Raw genomic sequence first — 13,250 nt, 5'->3', positions numbered from 1 at the left:
TTATCTGGCTATCCTAGCCCCACCTGTCGGCTTGTCTACCATTAATTCAGAAACACCCCTCCCCTCGCTTCTCTCCTAAACGCTCTCCATGCTTCATCAACCTATTCATCTTTACCTCTACCTTGGTGGATCATGGAGGTTCATTTCCTCCCATGGGTGTGGGGACTCTGTGGGAGGTTAAGTTGAAGCTCCCATTCTCACATGTGGTATCTCTAAATTCTAAGTTGTAGGATCAAGGGGCCGACTAAGGGGTGTGAGGGGTAAATAGTCATTTCTAAAACTAATTATGAATCCTAGCAGAAACAAATGCAAGGTTAAGCTAATGACCAGATAACAACTTCACCCCAACTAAAACAACCTTAGCACCCTATGCACAAGATAAGAAATGCAGTAACTAGGGTACTAACAAGAGCTCCTACATAAGTCTAGTATGCAAGGTCAATCAACCTAAGAAACTCGAACAAGAAGTAAAGCAATAGATCTCTTGCTTATGCTAGTGATCAAAGGTAAGCAACAAGGTTACACTAGTACAAGGAACTACACTAGCAAGAGATAGACCATGTAAAGAGCTACTGTACAAGATGCAAACCAGAATGGAGTGGTGACACATGATTTTTCTCCTAGGGTTTGGTGGCTTGCCACCCACCTACTCCCCATTGAGGCGAGTCCAAGGATCATCTGCTCCTCTGCTAGTTTACCAAGCCCACATGCTTGGCATACCCCTGCAAGGGTAGGCAGTAGGCTCTAATGTGGGCACTAGACTTTGAGCCAATCTACAAGGCATTTCACAACTCGATCTACTAGAGTTGCTCTTCGTCTTCCTCCAGCGGGGACTACCACAAGAGCCTCGAACAAATCCTCCTCTGGAGCTACCACACAATCTCCACGCGGTTCTTCATGGAGTCACCACCAAGCCATTTAGGAGGTGGCAACCTCCAAGACTACCAAGCACAATCTTCTTGCAAATTGATCTCCTAGTGCTACATGATCACTCTCTCAAAGCATCGCACTAGAGTCACTCCGCACCTCTCCAAATCATGCCTCACATGCAATGGTATGAGAGTGGGAGTAGGGATGGAGCTCTCTTCATGCATACAACATGCCTAATGCATAAAGAGAGTTCCCACAACCGGTTACTCCTCTATATATAGAGGGAGCCCCTTAATGCAGTCGTTGGAAGGCTGATCACGTGCCTCTGCTCCTTTGACGGATGACCACAAGCCCGAGCAGTCAGACTGGCCAGCCCCAACAGCTACTCCAATGGTTTGAAATCAGCACAGTGCAAACCTCTTGTGAGAACACTGATGACACCTTGCACTCTGTGGTACCATGCTAGACTAACTCTCTAGTGCCCTACTCTCCCGTGCTACCAGAAGTTAATGTGCCATGATTCAAACTTCTCGCATGTGCTGCTATTCCTAGACATGGTTGGCAGTTAGACCGCCCAAGGTGGCGGCTAGACCGCTAGGTTCTTTTCAGTGGTAAAACAGCCATACTCTTAGTTCCAAAGTCCAAAAATTGCGATCTTAGATGATTTGGAAAGATTATTCAGAGGGCTACAATCCCACCTGAAAACTGGACCCAAAACATAATGGATCAACATATAATTCCAATTCCAATAACCACCACATAGTTAGGTGCACACCGAAAAACCTTTTTCAAAGCATGCCAACTCCAAGTGATCTCCCTTGGGACGATCAACACTTTTAAGCCTTAGTTAGCATTTTCAAACAATTTTTAAAAAGGTTTTTATCTCAACTTAAAAACCGTCACTCATCTCCAAATGCAATGCATGCTAGACCTCTCAAGTGGCACTAGATAACCAATATGCAAAACGAATTTGCCCCTCTTGATATTATGTCTATCTATTCTAAACAAGGATAATGCTCTTCTCTAAACACCTTAGGCCAATGAAATGAAATACCCTACAAGTCATACATTTGTCTTGCTCATTTCCATTTCATCTCCAATGTGATGCCCGCAAGCATCCACTTCTCATCATCATCAACACTATCTTGATGTCCAGTGGTCATCACCATATTTGGCCAACCATGCCACTTGACCATTGTCTATGCAATGAAGCTCCTCCATATTCACTCCATCAAGCCACTTGATATCTTCACATATAATCTTCACTTGGCTTGATCTTCATGAAACGATATGGTCCTCTTCATAGCTTCACATGGACTTCATAGTCCATCAAGCATAGCCTTGCCCGCTTTTCTTCATTGCCTTGGTCCATCGGCACCAAGCCCTCTACTCGTGCTTCACCTGCCTCGACAATCTATCATGTCCTGAGTTCCAGCTTTCCCTTCACCCTTGCACATGGTCCATCGTAGCCAAGCCTTACCTTGATCTTCACCATCTTGCCATATGAGACTATGTCATGCCCCATATTGAATATGCTTCTCCTCTAATATTGATCTTCTCATCCTCCTCATCTTCAACTCTTCACTAGTTGAGCACTTGCATCACATGCACATGCCATCTCTCCTCCATGGCCTTCATGTTTTTCTCAACTAGCTTGTGGACAATGCATCACCTATTCATCTCAACATAAAAATCATTAGTCCACCTAAGTTTGTCACTCAATTACCAAAATCAAACCAGGACTTTCATAAATCCCCTTGGGTAAGCTTCCATTCTCACATGTGGTTCAATCTTTAGCTAGCGACTCTTTGGTGTCCTTGTCACCTACAGCTACCAAACCCTGACCTAGGTCAACATGGCTTTTCCACACAATAAGTTGCTAGAGATGAACACCTAGATGTGATAGTGAGTTGTTGAGTTAAGCTGCAACACAAGTGCACAAATCCTTCGCCACTAGCAAGATTGCAACACAAGTGCATGGCCATCTAGGCCGCAACAAAACAATGATTTGATTTAAGATTTATGGTTACATATTTTTCACTTAGGTGTCCTCTCCATAAAAAAAGGTGAATTCTGCTTAGTAAAAGTTGGGTGTGTGATTGATCAAGTATGCTTAGTTAAAATGAATTAGATTCGTATTTCTAATGTTGTTATACTATGTAGTTATGAGAGATATATTCGGGGGGGGGGGGGGGGGGGAGGGCAACGTCAACATTTGAAAACCAAGCCAAAATTTATAAAAAAAACACACAATCTGCAATCAGATATTACTTGTTGAGGGACAATTTATCGGACCCTACTATTAGAGTTATATATGTCATCAGATTCAGAAACAATATATATATGATGTATTTTTGCTATTGTTAAACTTTTCTTCTTGTATAATGATTAGTAACTAGACTTATTACGTATACAGGGAAAATGTTCGTCCAACTCTGATCCAACGAGACGAGCTAGTAGGGAATCTTGAAAAGGCACTTCACAATGAAAATAAGCATCTGTCTGTGATATATGTTATAGGGCAAAGTGGTGCGGGGAAGACAACTCTAGTCAGAGACATATATGAAAGTGAAAAGAACCAAAAAATCTTTTGCTGTCAAAGTTTGGCAAACCTTCCCCGCATTAATGAATTCTTCCACTATCCTACAACTAATCAATCAGCAGTTGGACGAAAGGGATATTTTGTGTTCCAGAAAAAGGTATCGATGTGTTGGTGCAGAACCATTTGACGAAAAAGTTCTTGGTGGTCATAGATGGTGAACTGAGAAATTCAGACTGGAATACCATTCTTTCTGCGTTACCAGATAAAAGCAACGGTAGCAGGGTTATTCGCATTGCACAAGGTACACATAAGCAACGGCGGAGCCACGTGTTGGCCATAGAGGGCTCCGGCCCCCCCTTGCCCCGATATATGCTGCGGATCGGTCGCCGCATCGTCGCCACTCACCACACTTCTCCCGTTCTCTGTTCTCCCCACCACGCCGACACAGGCCCCAACGGCGCAGCCCGTACCCTGCAGCAAGCCAGCAACGCTAGCACTAGCAGTAGCAGGACTGCACTCTGAATGACAGCAGGAGCACTGCTAGCCTACAGGTTATTTCTTCAATCTCCAATCTTTTGCTCTATTTCTTTTCATGTTTAGTTTTGCTAGATTCAGATTGAAATTGAATAGATGTAATTTCTTAATTAGGTAGCAAAACAATGGTTCGTCTGAAAACTCCTTCGAGATCAAGATGAATCAGATGTTGGGGAAGAGGAAGAAAATCGTCTACGTTTGAGAAATTGAATCAGATGTTGAGATCAGTAGCTGCTGTTATTCCGTTAAGTGGCTAATATGTCAGACATGTGTGTTGGGGAAGAGGAAGAAAATCGTCTACGTTTGAGAAATTGAATCAGATGTCGAGATCAATAGCTGCTGTTATTCTGTTAAGTGGCTAATATGTCAGACATGTGCTTTTAGAGGTCACGATGAGACACCTCAGTCAAAAAAAGAAGAAGAAGAAAAAAACAGAGGTAACTTTGTTGAATAGACAATTTGCACCCACCCCCACCCCCACCCCCCCCCCCCCCCCCCCCCCCGCCACTGCACATAAGGCAATAAGTGCTGGCGGTGATGAAATCATTCCAGTGGAACCATTTGAAATGGACACAGCCATTGATCTATTCAACCAAATGGTTCACATGGATAAACATTTCGAGGATGAACGGACTACGAGATTATCTGACAACAGCACAAACATTGATGAGACAGCTGAGAGGGAAAAGAACAAAGAGCAGAATGATCTAACAAAAAGGTTTGGTGATGATATATGGGCTATAACAAGAGGCCTTCCACTTGCAGTTGTGCTCCTATCTGGCCTCCTAAAGACAAGGGAATATCCTAATGAGTGGGAAGCCGTTTTCAAACACCTCAAGTCCAAGCAATCAAAGAGGCTTGGTACTTTACTCACCACGTGCTTCGATGATCTCCCACAAGACTTAAAATCTTGCTTCCTCTACTTTGCAGCATTTCCTATGAACACACCTATCGAGGCTCGCAAGTTGGTACGCTTGTGGATGGCGGAGGGGTTCTTAAGACCCAGAGATGGGAACACCATGGAGAATGTAGGACGAATCTATTTGAACGAGCTGAATTCAAGGAATCTTGTGCAGTTTGTGAAGTTAGATAACATAAATGGAGATGACGAACTAGCAGGCACGGAGCCAGCGGTGGGGCTAGGGGGGCTCCAGCCCCCTCTACCGTTCGCGAGCAAGCGAAGCACCGTAGAGCCGCCGTCTAAAATTTCAGCTGTAGATGTACATGTAGGAGGCGCTGGGATTTTCTGAACCTCTTTTCTTGCTAATTGCCGTTGTTTAGCCCCTCCTAAATTTTTTCCTAGCTTCGTCCCTGCGAACTAGTGTCCGTCCACCATGAAGTGCATCATTTTGTACAGCTTGAAGCACAAGAGGCTAACTTTGTGGATATCCATAATGGCTATGATATCCCTTATTTAACATCTGCTCGCCGTCTCTCTCTACAGAATTACACAAACAAATATGCTGCTTTGGCAAACTCTATGCCAAAACTACGGTCTATCTTGTCCAACTTCATTGAAGAGGATGAAGAAGATACCAGGGGAAGTGTACAGGAAATGGTGCAACAGACGAAGGAATATGATAAGAGCGTTTGGATGGAAATGGAGAAGAGCAGAACATAGAGGTAGATGGGGAGGAAGATGACAGTATAGAGAACGTGACAGATGGGTTGAGGAAACTAAAGGATCCTGATGATGGCAACATAAGTATTAAGCAACAAGGAAAGCAAAATGAAATCAGTGAGCAAGCAAAAAGGGATGTGAAGCAAAGCAAAAAGCCATGGTTAGGCCCATGGTCAGGCCTGCTTAGCTACTGGGGAAATGGGAAGAAACGCCAAGACTACATCAAGTCATATATAAGTGAGACGTTGCAAGTTTCCAAGTTCCTACGTGTCGTCAAACTGCAAGGAATTGAGTTTGGCGAGAAGTTGCCAGCGACAATTGGTAATGCTGTACACCTGCAATACCTTGGTGTCACTGGTTGTTCCTTGAAATGGATCCCGTCAGCAGTGGGCAAACTGAAACATCTTCAGACATTGGATGTTCAGGATACATATGTCCAGGAGCTTCCACAAGCATTTTGGAGGATTAGAGCACTACGACATGTGTCGGGCACTAGCATTTACTTGCCCAAGAGGGTGGGAAACTTGAAGCATCTACACACACTTGTGAAGGTGCTTCCTATTCCTAATCCTAATCATAATTGTTGGGATTCCAAGACATTTGAAAGAATGTTACGTCTTCAATCGCTAAATATTGTGGATTCTTCAAAAGATGCTGAAAATTTGAACGAACTGTTCGCTGCTATTGAAAAACCCAATATCCTGGAATATCTTCAAACACTAGTTCTACAAGCTAATAAGTTTCCGATGTGTATATTCACTAGCTCTTCCCAGAGGAGACTCCGTGCTCTTGAACTATATGGCAAGTTGGACGTGACGATGCTGTCATCTGAAAAAGGAAAGGAAGAAACAAATATCTGTCTCCCTAACCTGACTACTCTATCACTGGAAGATACAGAGGTGACACAGGACTTCATGAACTATCTTGCCAACTTTCCATTGCTAGCGAACCTGACACTGAAACAAAACTCTTACAAGGACGCCAAATGTAAACTTGTTTTCAATTCTGGTGGATATAAATGTCTAACAAAGATGACACTTTGCGATTTGGAAGATTTGGAAGTTCAAATAATGAAATCTGGGCTTACAGTACTCACAGATTTGGTCATTTCACAGAGCACCCAAACCCAACTGACCCAAGTCAAACTCGTTGTCTATGGTAAGCATGAATTTTTGAAGACACTTCAACATGAGAAAATTGAACTTCATGCTGAAGCCCCTTAAAGTTCTATTGTTCAAAAGGATCAAGTTACACAGCATCATCCAGGGTGCTGTTGGTGTAAGACCACAGCTAAATTAAAAGGTCCATATCATGTACCAAACCATCATGTCAGAGTTACTATTTCAGTGTGCCTGTAAAATATTTTGCAGTGCTTGACACTTGCCATCATGTGCTTTATACACCGCTATGCATATTTGCAATGATGTCTGTGATAAGTGCTAATTTTATGAACTTTTTTATTAAAATGAGAGGATGACCCATGGAATCTAGGAAAACATGCCAAGCCTCAGATTATAATGAATGAACAATACTGAAAGAGATAAATTACCATCATCTTAAATAAAAATAAGCAGTGACTCTTTTTAAAAAAAAAATCTTTGAGACATCATGTTTCCTCTCTCTGAGTCAGAAATTCAGTACGGTATACCATGTATTTATGTACTGTTATGAAGAACAATACAACAATGATGATGCAAAGGAAGTTCTACAGAATCAACCAATTGTATGGCATTGCTTACAAGTTCCACCATTAATTCAACATCAAACCTGTAGTCCTAATTTTTTTTCATGAACATGCAGGAGAGCTGTGTATCTTTATATTAAGAAAAGAAATAAATAGACTAAAAGAGGCAAGGGAGCCCTTATAACACACACCCCACACCTGCTTTCTGTTGCTTCAACCGAAATTGGTCCCCCTGGTTTGCTGCAGTTTCTTCACACTTTCTTTGTTTTTGTGAAGTCATGCTCCATATAAATTATTATTAACCTATTGTTCATGACTTGTGTCACTCATGATTTATACTGCGTTATTGACTAACTGAATTTCTGGTACCTAGCTTGTTATATAACCCATATCATCGCATCATTTGTGTGTGTATGGTAATAGTTACTCCCATCACAACACGAGATGCAACTCCACCCCTAAGACAACTCAGTTACCTATACTGGTTGCCAACATCTGGCCCTTGCCCAAACAACTCCCGTGGATCAGGACTTGCCCAGAACACACCCAAAAGCTACTTTGTATTGAATCAATCGAGACCATACTCGACATAAATGGTTCAACAGAGACAGTCTATCAATGCCATACATACCCTTGTAGCATTTATGCGTGTTTTGTCTTACTAGAGCCACGCCTAAGTCCAACCATCTTGAGCTACTATATGTCAGATAGTCCTAAAAGAAACTTACACCATGAGTAAGAGTTGAGTTTAGAGGAAACTGAACATGAATTTTGACAGCAATCATTGTTGGATATAAGTGTCGCTGGGATTTGTTTGCATGTCAAGGTAATCAAATTATTCAATACACCAATAGTGAAAGAGTTTTACTTCTTCGAAACAGACGACGAAGGCATTATAGCTTTGTAACAAATCTAAGAAACCGACCAATTTTTTGATAGGAAAGTATAGGTCTAATTTATAGCGTGGATTATAATGTTTTGTCTATTCAGATACTTACAAAAATTCTAATACTTAAAACAACGTGTCAGTGAAAATATTGCTCGTGCTCAGTGTGTAAGGGAAACATACATGTGAAAATATTGCTCGTGCTTGAATGAATGTGTGGCTGCCATAGCATAGCACTGCTCGTGGATAAAGTGTGCTTTTATTAAACTAGTAATTTGCGCGCGCCCATGCGCACGTGATAACATCTTTGCGATTTTGTTTGAGAAATGAAATAATGCTGAGATAACAAATTATTTTATCTGGCAACCCAAACAGTATATAAAAAGATCGCCACAAAAATATAGCACAGAACGCAATCACAAACCAAGGAAAAATGACCAAAAAAATAGAAGCCAGTCGCTGAATCGCAGGAAGATTCATTGTTTTCCCACCATACATAATGTCAGCCGCAAGTGTATTTCTTACAAGACCATCTGAACCGCAGGGTCCATAGTTTTCCCCAGCCACAAGTCTATTAAACGGGATAATCTAGCCAACACTGCAGTATTGGGGGGAAATCATATAAGCAGAGGTGAACACGGGAGCAGTTAAATAAGACATCAACGCAGTCATTAGCCCATTATGCACAAACATAGGAGCAGCTAAATAACACTGAAAAATGTTGTAGGAAAGATTTCCTCTTATCACTTTAAGGCCACAGGTTAATTTTGGTTGCATGATGCACCAGACATCTCTCGGACCCATTTTCATTTGTATTATTTGAATGGAAGCTAAAAATAAATGTTTTGTACAAAGCAGAAGGTGCAACAGGCAACCAGACATACTGGCCAATCTAATGCTACTCTCCGAGAAATACTGAACAGAATAGTTGCTAAAGTAAAAAAAGCATGGAATGCAATAGAGGATAATTTGAGAACAACGATCACCTCGTGGAGACTGTCCTCCATCAACTTCAAGGTCCATAACACCTCCTTCTCTAGGATCTGCAACCATCAAAAGCGAACTTTTTAGCCTTCATGTATATAGCTAAAGGACTATAAAAATTTATCAACAAATTTGAAACAGAACTGCATTTGTAGCATGTGTTGAAGGACATCCGTACAAACTTTAAAATTACTAACCAAGGCTTAACAAATACCTGGATTCCTCGGTTGAACTACTTTACAACTGTAGCTCCATTTTGAAACAACGAAAGAACTTAGCAAACTTATATTAAGAAAAATTGGTTTCGAGCACGCAGCAACAATTTAAATGTAACTGAAAACAGTGGAACACACTATACTGACATTTCATCAAACAGTTCAACGAATCTAAACTGTTTGATGACAAATTGTCTAGGAAATAGCATATGCTACCTTTGGGTCAGGAACACATTCTTGCTAAGGCAAGATAACTTATAGGGGAGAGGCACAGGTGGTACCTTGAGCTGCAAATGGTGGTCGACTGCAAGTCACCACTTTCGATGCCGGGTCGCATAGGCACTGGAGTGATTGGTATTGGTATTACATAGTTCCTCCATGCATAAAGATTAGAAATCAATAAAAGATTTTTTTTATCTATCAAAGGAGAGCAATCAATTAATCTTACAGCCTTTCTGTGTTGTATAAAGCGAAGCTTGGAACAAACAAACTGAAAATTGCCTACATCTGTACAACTCGGATTTCGTGTGAGGAACGCAACAGTCAATGTAACATTTGATGGGACAAAACTCCTGGCAAGGCAAACCACAGTTTCCATCCATTTGAACAATCCAAGAGAAAAGAAATCGCAATGTATCTTTATTTTAGTAAGGAAAACATATGTTATATGACATAGAATAACTTTATTGGCAGGTAGGCAACATTTCTAAAATAATGTCTAGATATGCTTCTGCAAGAGAATTAAAATTTGAATTTGAATTCACCTTTTCACAGCAAGAAACTAAAGCTAATCCTTGTTCAGACAAAACAATAAAGTTCATCCTACGGATTCACACTTCTAAACCAACAAAAGGGAATAAAGTTCCTCCCTTTAGCTCATTAGGCTGCAAAATTGAAACAAAAAGAAAGAGGTGATATTAGCAGTCACCTAATCTCTTCAAATTTAGAGGAACAGTGTTAGCTGGAAGTCTCATCGCCTGTTTTTTTCTGTATTGCTTCATTGCTGTCATTCACCTATGGTTATAAATATTATTTAGAAATGGAAAGTAATTTCATAAATTGACAAACCAGCAAGCCAACTCCTAAAGTGCGACCAACAAAAAGCTAGTAAGAAATCCACTATGGTCATGCACAGAGGCTTTTCTTCCATAGGTGCCCAGTCAATGCAAAAAAAAAATGGATGCAACAAGCATGAGATTAGGCTGGTAAGAAATCAAGCGTGGTCCAAATTAATAATTGCTCCCAAAAGCATCATTAGCATAAACCATACCAGTCCACGAAGCATGGCACACAACCTGTAGCCAAATTGCAGGCGAAGCCTTTCTGCCTATGCATCAGGGCAAAGAAGCTTTAGCCGTATACATGAAAAAAAGTAAAATCAAAATACCTTGATATGGCAACAGCACTGCTACGCAGGCAGCGTCCATCAATTCGTCTGCCTAGCTTCTTCCTTGCCATGGCTTGCAAGCGTGCCTCCACAGCTAGCTACTCACCAACTGGGGCCAGATCGCGTACAACCCCACAGCTCGAATCTTGGATTAGCAAACCTCACAGCCTGGGTGTGCCCACCGCTGCACGGGGGGCGCCTTGGCCCTAGTCGACCATGGAAGACCGCCGGAGGCCGACCGCCGCCCCGATGCTCCGCCGGGCCAGGGGGTGCCTCGCCGGGTCTTGGTCGCACAATACAGATCTGGCGTCCTCCTTACCCCCAACAGCTACAGACGCCCCACGGAGAAGCAGGCCACCAGTGAGCTGCAGCAGATAGGCGGGAAATGAATGGAAAAGTAAGGATGGAGAGAGGGCGGGCGGCTCACCTGGCGCAGCCAGCAGAACGGCAAGGAAGACGGAACGGAGGGGCCGCTCGAGCCGAGGCTGTCCGCGCTGGTGCGCCACCGCGCTAGGATCCCAACAAGGCAACATCGCCCTCGTGCTGGAGGCCTCCCATGTTGGAGAACAGATCCGCTCGGGCCAGTGCGGCGCCGCGCCGGAGGCCTCCCGCGCTGGTCGCCACCCGCTACAGGGCGCCGATGCGCTAGGGTTCTCTCGCTGGAACTGTCTGTGCCGGGGCGCCGCCGTGCTAGGGATGTCGTGCGACTGTGCCACTGCGCCGCAGGCCACGGCGCCAGAGCCGCCGACGCCGTGGCAGCTCCACACGGGGCTCGGAGGCCACGGCGCCAGAGCCGCCGACACCGCGCCAGCTCCACATGAGGCCCGGAGGCCACGGTGCCGGAGCCGCCGCGCCTGGGCCCTCCTGTGCCGCCGCGCCAGCTGCACGAAGCCGCACGCGTGGAGGCCACTGCACTGGGGCCACCAGCGCCGCCGCTCGAGCCCTGGCTCGGGAGTCGGGCCTCCCCAGCCCCAGCTGCCGCTGAGAGAGGAGCGAGAGGGAGGAGAAGTGGATTTGGAATGTGGAGCTAGGGTTTCAGCCGGTATATATTTGGCATGGGAAGAACAGCAGCACCGTTGGATTGAGGATCTGACGCTCAGGAAAATTTTGAACGACGTGGCCACCTTGAGGCCGCGCCGTGGCCACAACAAATTTACTCTTTAAATTTCAAGCACTTTACATCAAGATGATACAAAAACTTGAAAAGCATTTCTGGACAATATATTAATACAAATTGATCCACGTCGATCCTCCATCAGTCATAACGAACACAAGGCTCCGCTGAATGAGAACACAAACGGAATAGCTAGCTGGCAAAAGTTGAACAACTACTCGGACAATGAGTTCAGGTTATAACATTTAGTGACAAGATCTGTAAACAACTATATTATATGTGTGAGCAAAGTGGAGAACGGATGACTGATCAGATGCGGTTATCTCACGGCAATGCTGAGTTGCTGACCTGCCGAAATATTAATACAAAATCCTTTTTTGCAAACTCATGCGATTCTTGCTGATATATTCCTACAGCCGGGTGTAAAACAAACCCACCTGACATATTGCCGTCCCTACTAGTTAATTCTTTATGCAACATGGGATTATATTCAGTATCGTTCCAATAGGTCATGGCTGCCATTATACTTTACCGAGTCCTAACCCATCACTGATCTCAGGTTACAAGGATACAGGATAGTACCTGGAAGAAACGAGCTTTCAGACTTGAGATTTGAGAATAGCCATAACCACCAGAAATACTCCGTTTCCATGTCCAGTGTGACAGAATGCAGTTCCCAGATCATCAGTCAATGCTCCATTTGGTTGCTGCTGGTGGCCTGTTTGAAGGTTCTGGAAGGAAAATATTCAGTGTTTCAGACCCGCTTCACATTTAGATGTTTTGTTTCCAACACCTGCGCAGTCCATTTCTTCATTCCGTGTCAGAGTTCGATCCAACCAAATATCAGATCGATTACATGGGGTCAAGCCCGTCAGTATTCTAAAAAATCTTCAGAGGTCAGAGGAAAGTGTATACTGCTCATTTTTCAGTGTATATAACCATGCGAAAAATGGAAAGTGTAGGGCCATGTTTTTTTTTTTTTTTGAGGACCAAGGCCATGTTAGTTTATCGTACTAGGCCATAGGGTTTCATAATATTTGAAATCAGATGCATTTGTTTCGGGTTCTGTCTTGTTCTGAATTCTTTAACTTCCACGTGTTCTGAACTCTGAACTGGCTTGTTCTAAAGTCTGAACGTTCTCTTGTTCTGTACTCTGGAATGTGTGGTTGGGCAGCTTTCAGGCGAGAATGGAGAACAGGGTACTTCAAGCAAAGTGATGATGTCTGTGATGAGTGCTAATTTACAAACTTCTTGCTTACAATGAGATGACGACTTATGGAACGTAGGGAAAAACATGTCAAGCCTCAGAATATTATGAATGAATACATTGCAATGAGCTATAATTCTGGGACATCCAATTTCTTCCCTAGAGTCGAAATTCAATGTACCAAATAAATAGCTTTTGCAGGACCT

The 13,250-nt window shown here is 43.3% G+C and overlaps 1 protein-coding gene and 1 long non-coding RNA gene across 3 annotated transcripts; one reads left to right on the top strand and one right to left on the bottom strand.

The window, feature by feature from the left end:
- The first annotated feature begins 4,551 nt into the window (after positions 1 to 4,551).
- LOC136525561 (putative disease resistance RPP13-like protein 3) lies at positions 4,552 to 6,790 on the top strand. Its single transcript, XM_066518503.1, has 3 exons — positions 4,552 to 5,065; positions 5,269 to 5,504; positions 5,561 to 6,790. Exons 1-3 carry the CDS (start codon positions 4,552 to 4,554, stop codon positions 6,788 to 6,790), a joined length of 1,980 nt encoding a protein of 659 aa, XP_066374600.1.
- Positions 6,791 to 8,537: 1,747 nt separating this feature from the next.
- LOC136529769 (uncharacterized) lies at positions 8,538 to 10,448 on the bottom strand. 2 transcript variants are annotated; one of them, XR_010777409.1, is made up of 3 exons: positions 10,265 to 10,448; positions 9,618 to 9,710; positions 8,538 to 9,180 (listed from the first exon to the last, which is right to left on the bottom strand). It is a non-coding gene; the product is annotated as an uncharacterized lncRNA (long non-coding RNA). The 2 variants fall into 2 exon arrangements; XR_010777408.1 differs by lacking the exon at positions 10,265 to 10,448 and adding an exon at positions 10,101 to 10,258 and having other exon boundaries at positions 8,539 to 9,180.
- Positions 10,449 to 13,250: the final 2,802 nt, after the last annotated feature.

Source organism: Miscanthus floridulus, chromosome 19 (assembly GCF_019320115.1).
Source record: "Miscanthus floridulus cultivar M001 chromosome 19, ASM1932011v1, whole genome shotgun sequence".
NCBI lineage: Eukaryota > Viridiplantae > Streptophyta > Magnoliopsida > Poales > Poaceae > Miscanthus > Miscanthus floridulus.
The sequence above is the reverse complement of the archived record's forward strand: the minus strand, read 5'-3'. Positions and strand labels throughout refer to the sequence as shown.

Excerpts from the sequence above, each read along its gene's own strand:
- LOC136525561 (XM_066518503.1), top strand. The coding sequence starts at position 4,552 with ATGGATAAACATTTCGAGGATGAACGGACTACGAGATTATCTGACAAC. Across the intron at positions 5,066-5,268 it reads TGGAGATGACGAACTAGCAG|TGTCCGTCCACCATGAAGTG; the intron begins GCACGGAGCCAG and ends CCTGCGAACTAG. Across the intron at positions 5,505-5,560 it reads GGGGAAGTGTACAGGAAATG|AACATAGAGGTAGATGGGGA; the intron begins GTGCAACAGACG and ends GGAGAAGAGCAG.